The sequence below is a fragment of the Chrysochloris asiatica genome, unplaced genomic scaffold, assembly GCF_000296735.1.
Source record: "Chrysochloris asiatica unplaced genomic scaffold, ChrAsi1.0 scaffold00102, whole genome shotgun sequence".
Taxonomy (NCBI): Eukaryota; Metazoa; Chordata; class Mammalia; order Afrosoricida; family Chrysochloridae; genus Chrysochloris; species Chrysochloris asiatica.
Genome location: NW_006408620.1, coordinates 4,841,285 through 4,864,010, shown reverse-complemented (window position 1 = coordinate 4,864,010; position 22,726 = coordinate 4,841,285). Strand labels below are relative to the sequence as shown.

General features: G+C 44.0%; 1 protein-coding gene across 1 annotated transcript in view; it reads left to right on the top strand.

The window, feature by feature from the left end:
• SNX29 (sorting nexin 29) overlaps window positions 1-22,726 on the top strand; it is a 567,324-nt gene that overhangs the window by 198,150 nt on the left and 346,448 nt on the right. The window contains exon 13 of the mRNA XM_006867206.1: window positions 14,493-14,575. Coding sequence (XP_006867268.1) covers window positions 14,493-14,575 — 83 coding nt within the window. The remainder of the gene's footprint in view (window positions 1-14,492; window positions 14,576-22,726) is intronic.

Below are 22,726 nucleotides of genomic sequence, written 5' to 3'. Positions count from 1 at the left end.
TCTGTGGAAAGAGACGGTGGAAAAGCTCCTTATCATCAGTCAAAACAAGACTGGGGCAGACTGTGAAACAGAGCATCAGTTACTCATATGCAAGTTCAGGCGGAAGCTTAAGAAAACTAAAACTAGTCCAGTCTGCAAAATGTGACCTTGAACATATCCCACCTGAATTTAGAGATCATCTCAAAAAAAGGTTTGATGCATTAGACACTAAAGACCAAAGACCAGAAGAGTTATAATATAACATGCAGATATTTTTTAAAACAACATAAAAGCTGACTCTTCATGGACCTCATCAGGTGGAATACACAGGAATCAAATTGACTATCTCTATGGAAAGAGATGGTGAAAAGCTCATTATCATCAGCCAAAACAAGGCCAGGGGCAGACTGAAACAGACCATCACTTGCTCATATGCAAGTTCAGACTGAAGCTGAAAAATATTACAAGACTGCTAAAGTCAAAATATGACCTTGAACATATCCTACCTGAATTTAGACACCATCTTAAGAACAGATTCCGTGCATTAGATGGTAATGACTGAAGACTAAAAGAGTTGTCGGATGTTAAAGACATCATTAAGGAAGAAAGCAAAAGTCAATTTTAAAAAAGCAAGAAAGAAAGTGACACTCAAAATGGGTACCAGAGGAGACTCTGAAACTTGCTCTGCAAAGTAGAGATTCTAAAGCAAGTAGGAGAAATGAGGAAGTAAAAAAGCTGAACAGAAAATGTCAAAAGGAGCAACCCAGGAAGACAAAATCAAGTATAATGAAATGTGCAAAGATCTGGAGTTAGAAAACCAAAGTGAAGAACATACTCAGCATTTCTCAGGGTGTAAGAACTGACAAAAAATTCAAGCCTCGAGTTAGACGGTGTTGAAGGATTCTGTGAGCGAAATGTTGAATGATGTAGATAGCATCGTAGAAGATGGAAGGTATACACAAAGTCACTGTGCCAAAAAGAAATATTCTGTCAACCATATAACCAAGAAATGATGAAAGTGTAGTGGAGGCATTGGTGAAAAACAAGGCTTCGGGAACTAACAGAATTCAAATTGAAGTCTTTGAATAAACTGATGAAGCACTCATCTATGCCAAGAAATTTGGAAGACAGTTATCTGGCCAACTGACTGGAAGAGATCCATATTTGTGCCCATTCCAAAGAGAGATGACCCAACAGAATGCAGAAATCATAGGACAGCGTCATTAATATCACATCTATGTAAAATTTTGCTGAAGGTAATTTAAAAATGGCTGCAACAGTACATCAGCAGGTAACTGTCAGAAATTCAAATAGGGTTCTGGAAATGACATGAAACTAGGGATATCATTGCTGACGTCAGGGATCTTGGCTGAAAGCAGAGAATACCAGAAAGATGCTTATTTATGCTTTACTAACTGTACAAAGGCTTTTGACTGTGGCAACGGCTTTTGACTCATGGCAAACTGTGAATAAGTTCGTAAAGAAAGGGCATTCACAATCTCTTAATTATGCTCTTGAGGAGCCTGTATGTAGACTAAGAGGCTGTCTTTCAAACAGAACAAGGGGATACTGAAGGAAAGGTGTGCACTAGGGTTGTATTCTTTCACTATACTTACTCAACCTGTATGCTGAGCAAATAATTTGAGAAACTGGATTATATGAATAAGAAAGTAGCATCAGGATTGGAGGTAGGCCCATTTACAACCTGCAATGTGCAGATAACACATCCTTGCTTGCTGAAAGTGAAGAGAACTTAAAATACTTACTGATGAAGATCTAAGACCACGGCTTTCAGTATGGACTGCTCCTCAATAGAAAAATAAAAACAAAAATCCTTACAATTGGGTCAAGAAATAACATCATGATAAATGGAGAAAAGGTCGAAATTGTTAAAGACTTCACTTTTCTTGGGTCCACAATCAACACTTACTGAAATAGTTTGATTAGTCAAGAAATCAAATGGACGTATTGGCGTTAGGCAAATCTGCTGCATAAGACCTCTTTAAAGTACTCAAGAACAAATGTATAGTTTGAGGCCTAAGGTGCGTCTGACCCAAACCATGGTCTTTCAGTTGCTTCATATGCATGTGCAAGTTGGGCAGTGAATAAGGAAGATGGTAGAAGAATTGATTCATTTGAATTATGGTGTTGGAGTCCCATGGACTGCCAGAAGAGCAAACAAATCTGTGTTGGAATACTCAGCCAGAAAACACTTAGAAGCCAGGATGGCGAGACTTCGTCTCTCATTTTTCAGACACGATATCAGTAGGGAACAACCTCATGCTTTGTAAAGTGGAAGGACAGCAATCGAGAGGAAGACCCCACCCGTGAGATTGGACTCCACAGTGGCCGCAGTGGTGGGTTCAAGCATAACAGCTGTGAGATTAGTGCAGGTCCAGGCTTGTTGTGTTGTGTTGTGCATAGTGTAGCTAAGAGTCAGAACAGACTCCATGGATGTTTTGTTGTGTTGTGCATAGTGTAGCTAGGAGTCAGAACAGACTCCATGGATGGCATCTAACAACAACAAAGGAGGATAAGGTCCGTTGCATTCTACCCTTTTGTATATGTTTCAAAACATCCCAAACCAAAATAATAAAACTAACCTCTGGAAATTCCACCAAAGATAACCAACAACCTAGGGGAGATGGTCTGATTTGGTCTGATACGTTGGCTGGAGGGGTGGGATGGAATCTTACTTTTACTCTTCAACTATGGTACTCTCTGAACCTGTGCAAACAGAAATAATACAGTGAATTTGTGTTAATGAGGTTTTCTGAGAAGCAGGTGTTTTGTCTTTTTTGCTCTTTGCTTTAGCCCAGTACCTGGAGGGCTAGCTGCCCCCCACCCCCACCCCAATACCTGCTGAGTGATTGAGAATGTCTGAATGCCTTTTCATAGCAACCAGTTAATGCTTCTACCCCATGCCTGCTGCCTACTGCAGAAGAGGGCATTGTCTTGATTGCTGTAGCTTTGTCTCACTTTACTTTGAAGAACTATGATGATTAAGCTATCTGCACTATAACAGAGGGGCAGCAGGGAGTCACTATTCAGAGGCCCTGAGCTCTTCTCTTCTTGGTGATAGTTTTGCACATGTCTGTTGGGGAGAGTTGCAGCATACGAGGAACATGAGCAATGTGGCTGAATTGTACATGTAAAGAATGTTGAAATGGAAGAGACTTTGGATGGATGGATGCAAATGCGGTCTATTAATTTTTGACAAAAATACAAAGGCAATTAATGGAGAAAAGATAGTCCTTTCAACACAAAGTTTTGTAACAATTGAACTTCATATGCAAAAAAAAAAAAAAAAAAAACACACCTGACTTCACTCTATACCTCATAGCTAATCTGAAATTTCACTTAGATCATGTTGTTAGTGTCCATTGAGTTGGTGACAACTCATTGTGAGCCCATGTATGCAGAGTAAAATGGTGCATAACCAACCCTAACTTTCGAGGTGCCTCTGGGTAGATTTGAACTGCTAACCTTTCTCATCTAGCAGTTGAGCACTTAGCTATTTACACCACCCTGATGACCTTAAATTGGATCATAACTCAACTCAAAATACTCAAAACTCACTGCCATCAAACTGTTTCCGATTCATAGTTACTCTGTACAGGGTTTCAGAGACTGTTAATCTGTATGGAACAGAAAGCCTCATCTTCCTCCTAAGGAGTGTAGCGACTGCTGGGCTTGAACTGTCGACCTTGCACTTTGCAGTTCAGTGCATATCCTGCAGCACCACATCAGAGCTAAGTATACAACATTAAGCTGTAAAACTTGTAGAACAAAACCTAGGACAAAACCAGTCTTCATATCTTACTTGGGCTTAAGCAAGGATTTCTTAGCTATAACACCAAAAGCTCGATCCATAATAGGAAACATTGTGAAATCAGACTTGGCCTGATAAAACACATTGTTAAAATCTGAAAAGGCAAGCTAGAGACTGGGAGAATATATTTCCAAATCATCTGACAAAGGACATGTATGCAGAATTTATAAAGCATTCTCAAAACTTTAGTGTTTGTAGAAAACCCACTTTTAAAGATGCGTCAAAGTAAGTCTTAAAAGTAGATGGCTTGCGTTCTCCAACCATGCGCTTATTTTTCACAGTGGTTTTGGTGTTTCTAGTTTCTTTACCTTTCATAAACATTTTAGAATCCTCTCTGGTAGCGTAGTGGTTACGAATCGGGCTGCGAACCTTAAGGTCAGAGGTTCGAAACTACCAGCCGCTCCGCGGGAGAAAGATGAGGCTTTCTACTCCCGTAAAGATTTACACCCTCGGAAACCATGTACAGGGTCGCTATGGGTCGGACCCGACTCGATGGCACTTAACAACAACAACAACAAAGTCTGTATCAACAGAAATCCTGCTGGGAGTTTGACTGGACTTGTGAGAAACGTTGTCCATACCAGCGAATGCTCAAGTAATCCAATCTGTACTCATTTTAGTGAGAGAGAGGTTTTCTTTATTCGATTTTGCAAAATCGGGTACCCAACCCACGCGCTGCATGGCTGGCCCACAAACAGTGTTATTCCACTGTCTTGAAAAAGCCCTTCCTTCAGTTCCAGTTCTCCGTTTGCATTTTACTGACATCTCCTGTTTTCTCTCCCTCCAGAGAAGCCAAAATGTCTTGCCCGTGGTCTTGCTGGCTGTATTTTTATTACAAGTACCTAGCAGGTTAAAGCAGTTCATCACCTACTTTTTTATCCAAGCCTGTTACCCTGAAGTCCTACCAGGACTTCCCTTATTCCTTCACTAAAGATGGACCACACTCACAAGAGTTGTTTCTCACAGACTTGAATTCAATCAATAGGTCAGTTTAGGAATAATTGACAACAATTTTGAGTCTTCTCATCTCCATATCTGTTGTTTTTTCATCAGTGTTTTGTTAGTTTTTTTGCGTACAGTTCATAAATATATTTTGTTAGATTTATGTCTGGGTTTGAATCTTTTGGAGTGGTTATAAGTGGTTCTTTTACAATTTTGCTTTCCATTGGTTCATTGTTCGTATATAGGAATACATTTGATTTTTGTATTTGACCTTGTAATCCCGTGACCCTGAACATCTCACTTACTTATTCTAGGAGTGATTTCATACATTCTTTGGATTTTCTATGAAGATAATTATCTGTGAATAGTTTTATCTCTTCCTTCCTCATCTATATGCTTTTCTATCTCTCTCCTTTTTTCTCATCACTTTATGACATTCTATAGCTCTAGTACAATGCTGAATAGGAGCAGCTAATTTTTAGGGAGAAAACCTTGAAAACATTCAAATGTTTAACATTGCAATCATATGTGGCACCAAAGCATCCTTCCTACAGTACAGTCTGCTTCTCTTTTGGGTTTGATAATCCACTGCAGTGGCCACACAGAACTCAGACACTGTACTCAGAGCTTTGGTGTTTTCTGGGGAAGTGAACAGCTTACAATATAAGATCAGAAAATGCTCGGGGCACAGTTATTCCCATTTGCTGCTGCTGAAAGTCTACAGGACACACCACTCCACCATGAGGCTCAACCTGAAGACATTTGACTCTAGCTCCTTGAGCCAGCAAACCTCACTCCCTGACTTACGTGTCTGGAGGCCCCCCACTATACAAACAATCCTCTTGTGCAAAGTCCCTCAGCTCTGCTTGATCTGTGGACTGGGAAGCCCACTGCTCTGTCTAGTGGTCAGGCTGCTGCTGTCCCTCAGACCCTCCTCTGGTGTCACAGCTTCCTGACCCTGGGTCAAGGAGGTTCAATACACAAGAATCTTGGGGTGCAAAGTTTACTCACCACTCCTGGCTCCTCTTCTTTGATGGTAGTTAAATTCCTGCTCCTATGTCTGAGATAGTTCATTTTATACCCATGCTTGTTGTGTTTGTGAAGTGCTGTAGACTCGGTACTGACCCATAGCGACCCTGTTTAGAGTTTCCAAGGAGTGACTGGTGAGCTTGAACCGCTGACCTTGTGGTTCACAGTGCCATACCACAACTCCATACCCATGCTAGAGTTTCAGTTTTTACAATTACAATGAACTCTGCTAACATCCACAGCTGAATCCTGTCATCCTATCAGTATCTTCTCCCACCTTCTCTTAACCCAGAGCCAGTGGGGCAGAAACGTCGTTTGGTGGAAGTTACAGACTATGGCTAGAAGAGGCAACAGGTAGTTCACTACACCACATTAAGTATATTGCTAGTTATGGTGCAGCCTAAACACTGGACTTGTAGCCACAAGGTTGTCAGTTTAAGCTAACTAGTTAATCCATGAGAAAAAGATAAGGCTTTCTGCTTACACAAAGATTGAAAGATGTACAGCCTTAGAAACCCTATAACTGGGCTGCTATGAGTTGAAATTGACTTTGAAATTTATTTACAGCCTTGGAAACCCTATACTGTGTTGCTATGAATTGAAATGGACTTTTTAAAAAATGATGCTAGCTGAAGGTTTTTTGGGGGTGGGGGGTAGATCTGATCTTACTGTTAATAAATTATTTTCAGAACATTAATAAAGTCTGTTGATAGAAAATTAATGAAATAATTGATTTTACTTCCATCATCTACCAGTAAGCATGGTAAACATGTTCTATGTTTTTTTCAATACAAATATATATAAAATATAAAGCAAGTATACTGCCTTTGTAATCTGCTGCATTCACTTAATGGTATGTTGTTGTTATTATGTGCTGTGGAGTCGGTTCCGACTCATAGTGACCCTGTACAGGGTTTCCGAGGCTGTAAATCTTTACGGGAGCAGAAAGCCTCATCTTCCTCCCGTGGAACAGTTGGTAGTTTTGAATTGCTGACCCTGAGGTTAACAGCCTGATTCGTAACCACTACACTACCAGAGCTCCAAATGGTACATTGGTATATTTTACATGCTCCTCCATGTTTACAAACATGCGTGTTCATCATACTTGTAACAACTCTATATTGTTTGTAAATGCTGTCGAGTAGGTTCTGACTCGTAGTGACCCGGTTTCTGAGACTGCAGATCTTTGCAGGAGCAGAACATCTTATCTTTCTTCTGAGGAGTGGCTGGTGGACTTGAATTCTTGACCTTGTAGTAAGGCGCCCAAGACTTAACCCACTGTACCACCCGGGCTCCTTTTTATTATAGATAAATACACCCTAATTTACCCAGTCCACCATTGTCAGACATTTCATTTGTAACCAGTTTCTTTCTTTCATATTCACATCATTTTCATGTGTATGCTTCCTCTCCCCCACCCCCCTTAAACAGAAATTCATTCCATCACAGTTTGGGAGACTAAATGTCAAATTTCAGGGTGCCAGCTCTGTTATTGTTGCTGTTAAGTGCCGTTGAGTCAATTCTGACCCATAGTGACCCTGTATAGGGTTTCCAAGGAGTAGCTGGTGAGCTTGAACTGCTGATCCTGCAGTTCAAAGCGACTTTGCAGTCCAGCGCATTAACCCACAGTGCCACATCTTCGTTGGCTCGGGGGAAGGTCCTTGTTTCCTATCAGCATCTGTACCCCAGCATACCTCAGGGGTCTCCATGCATTTTGACATTAGTCTTTCCCTGGCGGTAGAAGTTTCACAGTGCAAGACCCCAGGCCCAAAGGACACACTCCACTCCTGTCTCTTCTGTCTTGGTGGTAGCAGGTCCCTTATATATATGTTTTGAGGCTTTGCTTCCTTATTTCCTGAGCATCGTGTCCTACTGGATCAAAAGGTGTACGGTTCTCGAGACTGTTGATTGTCATTTTCTAAAGCCGACCTGTGGTCCGCACCTTGCACTTACGTGATACTGGATGGGGCTGGTCACAGAGGCTTGATCTGTATAACTCTGGGTATTCCACTGTAGGATCAGCTCTGGACTACGAACCACAGGTCAGTAGTTCAAACTCATGAACTGCTTCTTGAAAACCCTTTACACAGGGTCGCTATGAGTTGGAACCAACTTGACGGCACTTAACAACAACAATGTGGCACTGTAGGATGAACACTGGTTGACAGTTCAACCCAGTGTTCTTAGGCTTTCTGATTACGTAAAATCTATGTAAGGCTGCTTTAAGTTGGAATGGACTCAATGGCAGTGGGCTTGGGGTTTGGGTGTGACTTGAAAAAAGAGTCCTGATGACCTAGTGGGTTAAGTAGTGTGGTTGGCAGTTCAAAACCACCAGTCTCTCCACAGGAGAAGGATGCAGCTGTCTGCTCCATTAATGACACACAGCCGTGGGCACCCTAAGTCTGCTTTCCTTGTAGGGTCACTTTGAGCCTGAATCGATTCCACGGCAGTGGGTTTGGCTTTTGGTTTGGTGACTTGGAAAGGCGTCTTGGTAGCACGGAGGTTAAGCGCTTGGCTGCTGACTGTGAAAGGTCAGTCATTTGAATCCACCAGCCACTCCTAAGGAGAACACTACTGCAGCCTGCTTCTGTAAACATTGTTGTTAGGTGCCATCAAGTCAACACTGACTCATAGTGATCCTGTGCACAACAGAACAAAGCACTGCCCAGTTCTGGGCCAGCCTCACAGTCGTTGGTATATGAGCCACTGGGCCAGTCCATCTTGCTCAGGAAGTTCCTTTTTTCTCCAACCCTCCACCTTACCAAACATGAGATCTTTCTCCAGTGACTGGTCCCGCCTGACAATATGTCCAAAGTATGAGAGACAACGTCTGGCCATCTTGGCTTCCAAGGAGCACTCTGGCTGCACTTTTTCCAGCACAGACCTGTTTGTTCTTTTGGCAGTCCATGGTAGTTTTAATATTCTTCCATAGTCTTCCTTATTCACTGTCCAACTTTCACATGCATATGAGGTTATTGAAAATACCACGACCTGTGTCAGGTGCACCTTAGGCCTCAAACTGACATCTTTGTCTTCAACACTTTAAAGAAGTCTTGTGCAGGAGATGGCTCACTGCAATGCATCATTTGATGCATTTCTTGACTGCTGCTTCCGTGAGTGTTGGTGGTTGATCTGAGCAAAGTGAAGTCTTTGAGAACTTCAGTCTTTTCTCTAAGGCCATAAAGATGACAGCCTTGAAAACCCCTATGGGGCATTTCTACTCTGTCTTAAATGGTTGGTACAAGTCAGAATCAGCTCAATGGCAGTGGGTTTTTGTGACTCAAAAGTGTTAGTTCCCTAGCAGTGACCAGTAAGCTTACTGGTATAAAGCTGATGGGGATGAGTTGGTGGCTCCTTTAGACATCTCTCCAGTGGTTTGTTTGGTTCATTCTGTATGACTTCTCCTCCTTTTGATGGGAGTTGGATTCCTGTTGAAAATCTTACGGGTATTTCCTCTGTCAGCTCTGTTTTTTTAGATGGAGCCTTAACACACCATTAGAAGATTGATTCAAACCACAGTTAAAGCAGCTGCTGGAGACATTTCTGCACTGGCAGCAGAGTTGAAGGTGAACAAGGAATAGAAGTGCCCACGTAATTGGTAGAAAACATTGGCTGAGTCCCAGCAGCCAGACGTTGGCACAACGTTCCCATCAGTCTCACCTAATGGAAACTGCCTGCTTGGCCTTTCTGAAGATTTTCTTCCGTGAACTGTTGTAAAAATTACACCATTAAAAAAAAAATTATACCATTTAGAAACATACAAATTGCTTCCCATCCCTCATTTTGAGATAATTGGTGACATTAGTTCACATACAGAGACTGTGGGGGGGAGACTGGAATGAGCAGAGGGTCTCCAGCTGAAAAAAATCAGAGAAAACCAGCAGTGCTGGTACCTGTGCGTCTGGAAGATTCTCCAGTCTACACACCTTTCCAGGCCTTGTTAGTGGCTCACTTTCAGACACTTGCTCTTCACCCCTGAGATGGAGAAAATGCAGACACTGGTAGAAACTCCATGACAGGCTAGGGTGAGGGTGAGGAAGAGATTCCTCCTATATGGTTTACTTTTGCTAAAGCTTCTGAGATGAGTGTGGAGTTCTCAAGAGCTGCCTACCTATATGGTCGTTTCTACATTTGATCCTGATGTTTTTACTCTACTACCATATAGTGCTGGAGAGTAAAAGGCAAAACACACTGGCAGCTCTGTAGGTCAGGCGGTAGCTAGAGCCATTAGAAATAGACTGGCAGAGGAATAGTTGTTGTTGTTGTTGTTTTAAAACATTGTTCTCTATTTAAAAAAAAAAAAAGCAAACCATAAAAAATCCCTAACTTTGTATTATCAATGAAGCAGAGGTTTACAGAGCTCTTCTGTTTTACATTTAACAGACGGTATGCTGTATTTCATCTCAGTGACTGGTTTCTCCCGTGGAACGTCACAGGGCCTCCGTGTGTTTCTTGTTTTCACTCTCCTTCCTTCCCCAGCCCTTAGGGCCATGCTGTCCTTTTTACACTTAAAAAAAAAAACAAAAAAAACTTTTATTGTGAATTTAGTGAAGGTTTACAGAGCAAATCATCAAGTTTATATATTTAAAAAAGCATACATTTTCATCTCAGTGGATGAAATCCTCTCCGTGTAACACCAGCTGCCTCACTTCTCTCCTGTGGCTCTTATTTCCATTCCACCCTCCTTCACCATCCTCCTCACTTTGTCCTTAGGGAAGTGTTGCCCCTTTGACCTAAAATGGTGTACTGTTCAAGGTGAGCATACCTTACTGCTGTTGTTGTCTTACCTACTGCTTGGCTGAACATTGGGCGTCACGGTAAGCTTGGTTCCAGGCCTGAAGGAATGGTCGAGGGCCATAATCTCAGGTTTCTCCAGACTCTTTCTGACCAGCAAGCTGGACTTTTTCTTTTTTTTAATGTTTTATTGTGAATTATGTGATAGTTTATATGGGAGAACATTAGCTTTATATTCATTCTGTCGTATATCGTTTCATTGCCATGGTTACAATCCCCTCCATGTATCATCAACCAACCAAAGGGTATACCTTGCAAGCCTGCCCCCCAGTCATCAGCACACAGCCCCTCTCCCTTTCTGGGTCTAGAGTCCTTAGCTGCTCCATCTCTCCACGTCATCGTCTATGTCTCCATCACCGGTGTCACTGCTTCCCTGGATAGGGTCCCACTCTGCTCTTCTCCCGGATGGTCCCAGGGACCTCCGCTCCTAGACTGCAAAGTCAGCCACTCCCCTCCTTTTGCTACACAATGTCTACCTTTACATTTCCAACCCTCACAGTCCGTTCTCATAGCAATTATTCACTATTGTACCACAAGAGTCCTATCCCCATTTCCTTTCATCAGCCCCACCCAGACAGATTAGACACTACTCAGTGGAGATTCTACCTTCCTCTGCACCCTCTGGATCTAGGCTCCCTCTTGAAAGCTTGTAAGCAAGTCACTTCCTGCCTTTGTAGCCACCCAACCATCCCCATCCCCCAATTTGGGTAGCCTATGTCCAAGTTGCCCATCCCTGTCTACCTTGTGTAGTGAGGGGGTGGGAATGATCCTTGTAAAGATTTGTTCCCTCTTTTGAGCTACTGCATTCATAGGTGTAGGTCAAGTTCATCAAATTGTGTCTATTTTATAATGTTATGCAAGGGAAACTAAGATTCAAAAGACAGCCAAGCATCTTAACATTATTTCCCCCCTTTTGCCCATTCCAACCAAGTCTTAATCCTTATATCCCAGAGTCCTGTTGTTCCAAGGTTATGCATACATCATTTACCTCTGCCCCACTTAACCCATGCAAACCTGTCTAATTGTTTTCCCATCAGCCTTGTTCTTCCACTCCCCCCCCGCCTTCTTGTGTGTTGCCCCCCTCCCCAGCACCCAAACTATCCTGTGTCTATTCCCTACCCTATGCTCCACCTTCCTCTCCCTCCTCTTACCACACCCCCCAAATCCCGGTAACCAGCAAAGAATCCCCCCTCCACTTTAGTAAGGGTTCTTTTTCTTAGTCTTTTACAATAGTGGTCCTATGCAGTATTTCTCCTTTTGGTGACTGACTGGTTTCACTCAACTTAATGTTCTCAAGGTTCATCCATGTTATGCGGTGGCTTGCAGCTTCCTTGTTATTCTTCAAGGTAGCATAATATTCCATTGTGTGTATGTACCACAGTTTGTTTATCCATTCTTCAGTTGATGGGCACTTAGGCTGTCCCATCTTTTTGCTATTGTAAATAGTTCTGCTCTGAACATTAGTGTGCATACTTGTGTTATGGCTCGTATTTCTTGTGGGTAAATACCAAGTAGAGGAATTGTTGGATCATAAGATATTTCTATTTCCAACCTTCTGAGGAAGCGCCATATTGCTTTCCAGAGAGGTTGGACCATTTTGCAGTCCCACCAGCAATGCAGGAGCGTCCCAGTCTCTCCAAATCCCAACCAGCATTTATTGTCCTCTAAATAAAAATTATTTAGATTTTTGCTGTTATTCACAGTGTCCTTTTGATCTCAAATGGCTGGCCATTTTATGGTGTGTATACCTCACTAGTGTTGTCCCCCCTATGTACATACCCATATATTACTTGACTGAAAATTGAGTCTCTAGGGTGAGTTAGGAGCCCTGGTGTGGTGCTGTGGGATAAAGCACCGGACCTCAAGTTCCTTTTGAACTATAAGGTTGGCAGTTCAAACTCAATAGCCGCTCCTTGGAAACCCTATACAAGATCACTGTGAGTCAGAAATGACTTGACAGCAGTTAACAACAACAGACCTAGGATCTGATTCACCCCACTTCCAGATCAAGGGTCCACCAGTCTATGTCTGACCAGTAAGCCCTGGTCTTTTATTATGATTTTGAATTTTGTTTCACATTTTCTCTGACTCTATCCAGGACCATCTAATGTGATCCCTTTCACTGCAGTTGTAATAGTCACCGGGCACCACCTAGTTCTTTCGTTCTCAGAGTCGTGGAGATCCTTCCATAGTTTTTCAGTTTATTAAGTGTTGAGCTTAACAGTACTGAAGGAACGGCAATGAGATAGAAGCATGCTGTAGTTCGGTGACATCAGGAGGTAGCAGAACCATTTATAAGCTGACTTGTTTAAACGGTGGGATTGCCCATCCATCATTATCCTGCTGGTGAGTGTATAGGTTTGTACCCAGATAATAGCACACGGTGGATGTAAAAATCTTAATAGGATATTTTTCAAAGTAATCTCATTGTTTTCATCTTTTTCAGTGAAAACTTTCGCTTTTTCAATAATGAAAAGAAGAAGCCAACCTTAAATTTCTTTTTACTGTGAGGAGAGGAAAAAAACGCTTTTCTCACATACTCAAAGGACTCATCTCAAGAGATTGGGTGTTGAAAGCAGGAAGTTATACTGGTGATGAACCAAGCCCAAACTCCAGAGATGCTGGAGGAGGCTTGTATGTGCTTTGGAGGTAGAGAGACCTGCGTTTGGATCTTGGCAGTGTACTTTCTTGTGTTCTTGGTCAGAGATCTTATCCTTTCTGATCTTGCTTCTGGTTTTATGAAACAGGGAATAGTACTGGACCATTGTGCCCGGCACAACGTAATGCACATTACCCTGCTGAGTGGAGCCCAACAATGAATAAAGGCCTGCGCACTTGGTGCTGTGAGGTTCCGTGTGTCAAGCCTGAGCTCCTTGAGTGAACCGAGGAAATAATTACAGGTTTCATCCTTGGGAATCATTCTCTTTCCTCAGTCAGTGTATCTATTGAGTCGGTGAATTCAGTGGAGTGGGGTCTTGTCAGAGTCTGTACACCATGTTTCATAGTTCAGTGGGGGGTGGGGGTGGATTTTGTCACACTGTTCCTTAACTGTAGGCCTCAGTTTCCTCATCTACAAAATGGGAGTTGTGATAGTGCCTACCCATAATACTCTTGGGAGGATTAAATCACATAATCTTTAACCATTTGACATGATGCTTAGAAAATAGTTAAGTGTCAATATATGTCACTTGCAACAGAAATATTAGGGATAGTCTCTGGGTTAATACGCAGTCCTTAGCGCTGCTCTGGTAACACAGGAGAGAATATTGCAGAGTGGTTGACACAAAAGCACCTAACAGAAGATAGCTTCAGACAACGCACACAAATCCTCTGTCAGCATCCTGAGTGTGTGGGACTAGTGATATAGATAGTTATGTTCTCGACTACTGGAGGAAAGATGGGCCGTTGGTTCCACTCAGAGGCTTAGTGTGCTAAGTTTGCTTCTGAAATATCACAGCCTCGAGAACCCTATGGGACACTTTGCTCTGCACACAGGGGGTTGTCACGAGTCAGAATCAACTTGACAGAACCCAACAACAGTGGGGTCCTGGCGTGGCATTGTAGGATCAGCACCGAACTGCTAACCACAGTGTCGGTGGTTCAATCCCAGCAACTGCTCCTCAGAAATGTGATACAGGGTTTCTATGAGTCAGAACCAAGTCTACAGCATTCAACAACCACAGCTTGGACAAGTTAGCACTACTGTCTGTTGTGAAAGAACCGCTCCTGAAGGCATTCGCCATCCTACCCTTGAAACTTATTCAGGTCCACTGATGATCACTACAACAGGAGGCAAACTAGTGTTTCTAAGATACAAATTAGGTGTTTTCCTTGACATAGATTATTTCTGCCCCAGGTCTAAATTGCCAATTCGTAAACACTTTTTTAAAAACAGAACATTCTTTTTTACCTGCAGAGAAAACGAAGTTCTCAAAGTCCAGCTGAAGAAATATGTGGGCGCTGTCCAGATGCTGAAAAGAGAAGGCCAAACAGCGGAAGGTGAGTGGGAGATGGGCTGCGGGTGGGAGGGGCTGAGTGCTCTCACTTTTATAATCCTTTTGCCTTCACTCAGTCATCCCGCAACTGCCATGTGAATGCTTAGAAAAGCGGCGTGGTCAGGATTTCAGAAGATTGTTGTTACTTATCCAGCACTGTCCTGTTGATTCGGACTCAGAGCGACCCTGTATAGGGTTTCTAAGGAGTGGCTGATGCGTGGGTTTGAATCACCAACCTTGTGGTTAGCAGTCCAGTGCTGATCCTACAGCACCACACCAGACAGATGGAAAATCATACTGCTTACTCTTACGAAATGCATTACTAATATTATCAGACTTGTTTATTAAACTTTCCCACAATCATCTGAGTCTCTATTCTTAGAGAAATTTGCATCTAGAATAGTTTTGAGGAGCTTGCCGGCTGATATGATGATGCATTGCCCTCTTCATCCATGAGCGTGCCAGCGGTGGAACACCAACATAGTACGGGAGCAAGCTCTGGATTGAAGCTGACCAGGAATCAAACCCAGTCTGGTTAAGATTCTTAATCTGTCTGTATCTCAGTTTTCTCATCTGTAAACTGGGGTTACATGACAGTGCCTATTTCATGAGGCAACTCATGTAAGTATCACAGTGCCTACCAGAGAGTTCCATATGGAATAAATGTTGCTACTATTATTAATGATAATAATAATAATCACTATATAAGTGGACAGAAGAATGGTGCTGTGAACTGACTTGTGCAGACCCCCCACCAACCATTCCTCTGTGTTTGTTAAATGTTGTAGAGTTGATTCCAACTCATAGTGATCCTGTATAGGGTTCTTGAGACTTTACATTTTCAAAGAAGCAGAAAGCCTCATCTTTCTCCGCAACAGAAGTTCTAAAATTGAGTCCTGGTGTGGTGCTGTGGGTTAATGCACCAGACTGCAAAGCTGTTTGAACTGCAAGGTCAGTGGTTCAAGCTCACCAGCTGTTCCTCAGAAACCCTCTATAGGGTCGCTATGGGTTGGAATTGACTTGATGGCACTTAACAACAACAATGAAGTGGTTATAGTGGTTCTGAATCAGGCTGAGAACCGCCAAGTTCAGCAGTTCGAAACTACCAGCTTCTCCGTGGGAGAAAGATGAGGCTTTCTGCTCCTGTAAAGATTTACAGCCTCGGGAACTCTGTATAGGGTAGCTATGAGTCAGAACCGACTCCACGGCGCACAGCCACCACCACCACCAGTGCCATTTGGGAATGGGTTTCTTTGTTATATTAATAAGACTGCATTAGTACAGGATGTGTCTTGAGTCAGTCTCTGGTGATATGAAAGGAACTAAGGAAGCAGGAAGCAAAGATGGAAAATGCATGACACACTACATGAAGATAACTAAGGCATAAGGCCCTCCCCGGAGCTGATGAGGAGAGAAAGCCTTGTCCTGTCAGTTTGTCAGTCTGTCAGTTTGTTGTACTGTTGTGGGTTGTGTGGTGCTGTGATGTGGGAAGCTATGCCACCCGTATTCTAAATACCGGCAGGTTCACCCATGGTGGACAAGTTTCAGCTGAGCTTCCAGACTAAGACAGACTAGGAAGAAAGAGAATCAGGCTACCGCTAAAAACTTTATAAGTAGGAATGGAGCAGTGTCAGATAGCACCAGAATATTGAATGTTGAGACTTTGTGAATAACACCACAGTTTTATCAGATATAATGCCAGAAGGTGAGCCCCTCAGGTTGGAAGGCACAAAAAATATTACTGGGGAAGTGCTGCCTCCTAAAAGTAGAGTTGACCATGAAGAAGTAACACAGTAAAAGCCATTGGGACCTTTCTACTATTTATATTTATATTGGTACATGGTTTACTATGCTGGCAATGACAGATTCAAAAGGACTGGCATCATACTCATCATCAAAAAGAACGTTTCAAGATCTGTCTTGAAGTACCATGCTGTCTGTGATGGGATATATCCATACATCTACGAGGAATACCAGTTAACACCACTGTTATTCAAATTGAGGCACTAATCGCTAAAGCCAGTGAGTTGAAATTGAAGAATTCTACTAACTTATTCAGTCTGAAATTGATCAAGCATGCAATTAAGATAGATAATTACTGGCGATTGGAATGCAAAGATTGGAAACAAAGAGGAAGGATTAGTAGTTGGAAAATATGACCTTGATGATAGAAATGATGCTGGAAAGAGCATGATAGAATTTTGCAAGACTCATTGCAGATACCTTTTTTAAACAAACATAAAAAACTGTACCTAAGGATCTCACCAGATGTAATACACAGTCATTGTACCAAAAAGAAATGGTCAGTCTTCAACCATTTCAAGAGGTAGGTAGCATATGATCAAGAGCTAATGGTATGGAAAGAAGAAGTCCAAGGTGTACTGAAGGTATTGACAACGAATAGGGTTCCAGGAATACAAATTGAAATCTTGCAACAAATTGATGATGTGCTTGAGGCACTCATCTTTGCCAAGAATCTTGAAAGGCAGCCATCTGGCCAACTGATTGGAAGATACTCATATCTGTGTCCACTCCAAATATAGGTGACCCAATGGAATGTGGAAATCATTGAACACTGTCCTTACTGTCACATGCAAGTAAAACTTTGCTAAAGATAATTTTTAAATGAGTGCAATAGAACAGTGACAGGAAACTAGCAGAGGTTCAAGCCAGATTCAGATGAGGATATGGAACGAGGGATATCATTGCTGATGGCATGGATCTTGGCTGAAAGTAGAGAATACCAGAAATGTGTTTATCTGTACTATGCCTAGGCTTTCAACCGTGTGGATCATGACAAGCTATGGACAACATTGTGGAGAATGAGTATTCTGGAAAACTTAGTTATGCTCATGAGGAACCTGAACATAGACCAAGAGGCAGTAGTTGAAACAGAACAAGGGGACACTAAATATGGTTTAAAATCTGGGAAGGTATGCACCAGGGTAGTATTCTTTCATACTTATTCTGAGAAACTGGATTATATGAAGAAGAATGTGGCATCAGGATTGGAGGAAGATCATTAACCACCTGCATTTTGCAGGTGATACAGCCTTGCTGAAGTTGTCAGAGACTTCATTTTGCTTGGATCCACCATCAACTCTCATGTACGTATCAGTCAGTTAATTGAATGATGCATTTGTCTAATCTGCTGCACAAGACCAGTGGTTTGAGGACTGAAAAGTACTGCATCAAATCATGGCATTTTCAATAGCCTTGTATACATATGAAAGTTGGGCAATGAATGAGTAATACTGGAGATAAATTGATGCATTTGAGTTATGGTGTTAGAGAAGAATACAACTAGAATGCTCCTTAGAAGTCAAGATGAGCAGCCTTTGGACATGTTATCATGATGGACCAGTCCCTGAAGAAGGAATTCATTCTTGGTAAAGTGGAGGGTCTGGCACAGTGGCAGCAGCAGTGGACTCAGGTGTAACAGTGATTGTGAACTTGACTTAGGACCAGGCAGTGTTTCCATCTGTTGTGCATAAATCCTCTGTGAATCAGTGCCAACTCGATGGCACCTAACAGCAAGAACAATAGCTGGTTCCCTGAATTCAGACTTCCAGCCTCCTAAACTGTGAGTGAATACATTTCTGTTTGTTAAAGTCCTCCACTTGTGGTATTTCTGTTACAGCCACATTCAGGAACTAAGACAAATGGTTATTTGACCCAGGTGTCACCAAAATGAGTTGGTGCCATGTGCTTCCTCTCTGTCCTTGGGCTACAACTTAGCTTTCAGGAATCTCCTAAAGATTACTCTTCTCAGCCTAAAGAGCGGGTCTTTAACTTGGGCTGAAGTGTCTCTTGGCCCTCAGATGTACAAAAACATAAGCTCTTGTAGCATGGATATTAACAGGGGGGGCGGGTGTTCACACCCACAAATTCCAGGAGTCCCTAGACCTGGATTGGAACAGACCTCTTAACACTCAGTTCCCACCTGAAAGAGGAAACATCATCGCCATTTCTTGGGGTGCTTGTGTGGATTTCACAAAGTAGTGAATGCAGAGTTTGTAGTAGAGTATCAGAACAAACACCAAACCAACCCACTGCCGTCGAATGGATTCCAACTCATAACAACGTTCTAGGACAGTGTAGACGTGCGCCATAGGGTGTCTAAGGCTGGCTTCTCTATGGATGCCGACTACGTCATCTTTCTACCTAGGAGTGGCTGGTGACTATGAACCTCTGACCTTCTGATTACTGGCTGAGTGCTTAGCCACTGTGCTACCTGGGACCCTTTGCGGTATGGCCCCTGATCTCTAATAGATGTGTGCTAAAGGGTGGTCCTTTTTCCAAGTGATAGCAGGAGATGGAATGGATACCTGGAAAGACCTGGCATGTGATAGTAACAAGACTTGACTTTTCCTCAGAGCCTTTGCATTTCTTGGGGTTCGGGTTTGTTGGTGAGCCGCACTCATGACTGGTCTGTCATCACTACCAGTATGGGTATTATCAGCATAGAATGAGTCATTCCCACCTCCATGGGCTTGTAGTTCTTTTCATCCAGGTTTTGCCATTGCTAAGTGATGTATATGTTGACCTTCTCACATGCTCATGTCTTCTCATGTCTGTTTCCCTAGCACCTAACCCGGCTTTTGTAGTCATTCATTACATTCGCGTTTGGAGTGATTATTATTTGTCTAACCCTTTAGCCTTTCCAAGCAAGTTCAAGTGTATATCTCATTTGACTCAACAGCCATGTGATAAGTAGATATTTTCTCTCTATTTAAAAAAAGATGAGTTCCTGGAGGCTCAGAAGAGCTTAAGAAACTAATCCATGTATTGATCATAGACTAGAATTCAGGTTCCTTTTCTCCAGGTTCCTGGTTCTTTGCCTTATAAAGTTCTTAAACTTTCATGAGCCAGGGGCTTGCCCATGGGGCCTGTTGAATATGCCTCTTCCCAGGACCCTGTCTCTAAAGTTGTCTCTATCACCTTGGAATTGGGTGCCGTTCTTGATTCGCATGCCTCGATACATGAGCCTGATGCAGAGGGACCAGACCTTTAGCGAACTCTCTACTGTGCCCATTCCGAAGCTTCCTTTGAGTTGGTGCAATAAGAAAATCGAACCGAGACAAAAAGAAGCACCGTTAGCTTTGCTTTTGATTTAAAGACCAACATATGAGGCAGCTTCAAGTTCATGGAAAAATGAGATAGGAAGATAATTTTTTTTTTAAATGGAGGGTCAGCAAAGAAGAGCAAGACCCTGAAGGAGATGGACTGGCACAGTGGCAGCAGCAGTGGGCTCAAGCTTAACCACAATTGTGGGGACGGCTCAGGACTGGGAAGTGTCACATTCTGTTGTATGTAGAGTTGCTGTGAATCGGAACTGAGTCCATGGCACCTAGCAACACCAACAACTAGAAAATGCTTTTCTGAGTAGGAGCACTTGTTGAGCAATTTCCCCCAAACAGGTCCCCAAAGTATACAGTGTACAGAATGGCTTCTCATGGGCCACAGTGCACAGCGTACAGAATGGCTTCTCACGGGCCACAGTGCACAGGATACGGAATGGTTTCTCACGGGCCGTAGTACCCTGTCCTAATATCAGGTGTGAATGTAGTAAGACCTGGGTCTGAGCCTCTCCAGGGAATGGTGGAGTTCATCTCAGCTCGTCCCACAGTGGATTGGAACAGAGGAGGTAATCATCTTGTACTCCATATGGCAGTAGTTTAAGAGCATGCCACCTCACCAGTGAGTCATTCTTCAGTGGGAAGGTCCTGATGAGAGTCCTCAAGCGTGGGCCCTTGTGGTGGATGTCCCCTGTTGCTCACTGAAGTCCCACGATCCACTTCTCCTCACACTTAACAGAAGTGAGTGAGCACCCTTTATGTGCCAGGAGCCCTGAAAGCTGCCTCATTAGGGGCAACTCTTTGTAAAATTGCACTCTGGCTTTCTGTCGGGAGCATTTGCATAATTGTCAAGGATGCCAACTACTGTCATTCAAGGAAACCAGGACTCATTGCTCAGCCTCAGCGAGTTGCTGGCTCAGTTTGGTGAAGACCTTTCACTGAGGCCCTGGCTCGCCACGGTGTGTCAGGGTGTCAAGGAGCTGGAGGAGCAGGAACGGGGAGATGCTGGAGAAGGAGCAAGTCAAGCACAACTCTCACTGAGAGGTGGGCTTCTCCTGGGATGTTGGGAGGTGCGTTTGTCTGAGAATCTTAGCTTGAAGTAGAGATGCTCTGCTAGAGACAGCTGAACGTGGCATTCTAGAGGCCCGTGGGTCTGCCCTCATCACATGGTGGGGTGAACCACCCTGTCCATCTGTACGTACTAGCATTCTTGGCTTCCGAAGCATCCAGTCCCACAGGGGTCAGTTTTCTTTTGATCAGCGGCCTTCTTTAGGGTCAGTGCTGAAATGTGTGTGGGGGCCTGAGCCCTGCTCTTGACCTTAGCACCAACTCTTGCTAGCTCTCAAGAGAAGAGTTCTGTTTCCTGCTGGGAAATTGGGTCCACTATGACTCTTTTCAGTGCCTGGAATGAGGCCATCAGGGAGGCCTGAAGAGAAGCTGTCAGGCTGGGTCAGCAGGTTTGGCTGATGGTCTCTGAGCCTCTGAGTCCAGCTGGGTCTGACATGAAAGTGCATTGGAACTTTTTGGTTAGATGAGTGGTGGTTTCACCAGCTTGCCATGGTCTTATGATCAGGTTTGAGTTGGGTGTCTATAACCCACATGCCTTGTGTCTGACTCTTGCTTCCTATTGGATACACATATATGGGGTCTGTCCTGTCTTCATTCCATCTCTGTAGTCTGAAACACAGTGTCTGTTTCCGGTGCTGTGAGACCCTTCTTCCCCACTCCCTGTTAGAGGCACACAACACTCTCTTAATCTGTCTTGGCCACCCCAAGCCCCCTTCCCTGGAGATGGATTTTAAAGCCACAAGCTCTCATTGGTATCTCCATTGACTTATTCCACCCTAGGCCCTGGAAGGAGGGGAGAAATGGCCTGCTGGCAGTGGCAATCTGGGTAGTCCGTAGTGAGGGCAGAATGTGAAGTGGGCTGATTTGACGAAGTAACGTGGCCTGGGAACAGTTTTCATTGTTGGCTTGCAGAAACACGAAGACGAGAGAACAGAGGCTGTGTCCGAGAGTATGCGTAGGGCATGCCTGCTGGTGTGTGGTGCACTCTGTGGTTCATGGTTCCATGCCCATGCAGGCCTCTTGTTCTTCCTGGGCCTGAGTTTCCCCGGGCTCCCAGAAAGCAGTGCAGACAGCCAGGAGCCTGAATCCAGGAAAAGGGGTGAGGTCCCAGGGGTTTTGCTGTCAGCCCGGCTTTCTAGGAGCATGCTGCTCATACCTGGACCTGCAGCCTGATTTTGTAGCAGGCTGTCCTCACCCCAGCGTGAGCAGCACCACAGAAGGCTTGGGGTGAACCAGGCTTCTTTGGTTGCAGCCGTAATAACCCACCACCTAGAGAAATCAACAGTGGCTCAGGTGGGAGAGCCAAACCATCTCTGCTCCTGTACTTACTGTAGCTCTGAGAGGTCAGGGCTGCTGTCTCCATCATGCACATGTGCAGAAATCAAGGTCTTGTGCTCGGGGTCACCCAGCCTAGAAAGTGGCCTGTCTGCTGAGCCTATGTTCTCCCCAGCCCTTAATGTTAACCCTTGTCTAGCCAGGTTCTTTCTCCCGGAGTGTTCTAGGTGGTGTAAGACAAGCTAACCCAGAGAGACCTTTGCTGGGGACCTGCGTGTGGGGCAGCCTTTCCTAGGGACCTCTGTGTGGAACAGCCTCTCCTGAGGACCTCTGTGTGGAATAGCTTCTCCTAGGGACCTGTGTGTGGAATAGCCTCTCCTAGGGACCTCTGTGTGGGGCAGCCTCTCCTGGGGACCTCTGTGTGGGGCAGCCTCTCCTGGGGACCTCTGTGTGGAATAGCTTCTCCTAGGGACCTCTGTGTGGAACAGCCTCTCCCGGGGACCTCTGTGTGGAATAGCTTCTCCTGGGGACCTCTGTGTGGGGCAGCCTCTCCTGGGGACCTCTGTGTGGGGCAGCCTCTCCTGGGGACCTCTGTGTGGGGCAGCCTCTCCTGGGGACCTGTGTGTGGAACAGCCTCTCCTGGGGACCTCTGTGTGGAACAGCCTCTCCTAGGGACCTGTGTGTGGAACAGCCTCTCCTGGGGACCTGTGTGTGGAACAGCCTCTCCTGGGGAC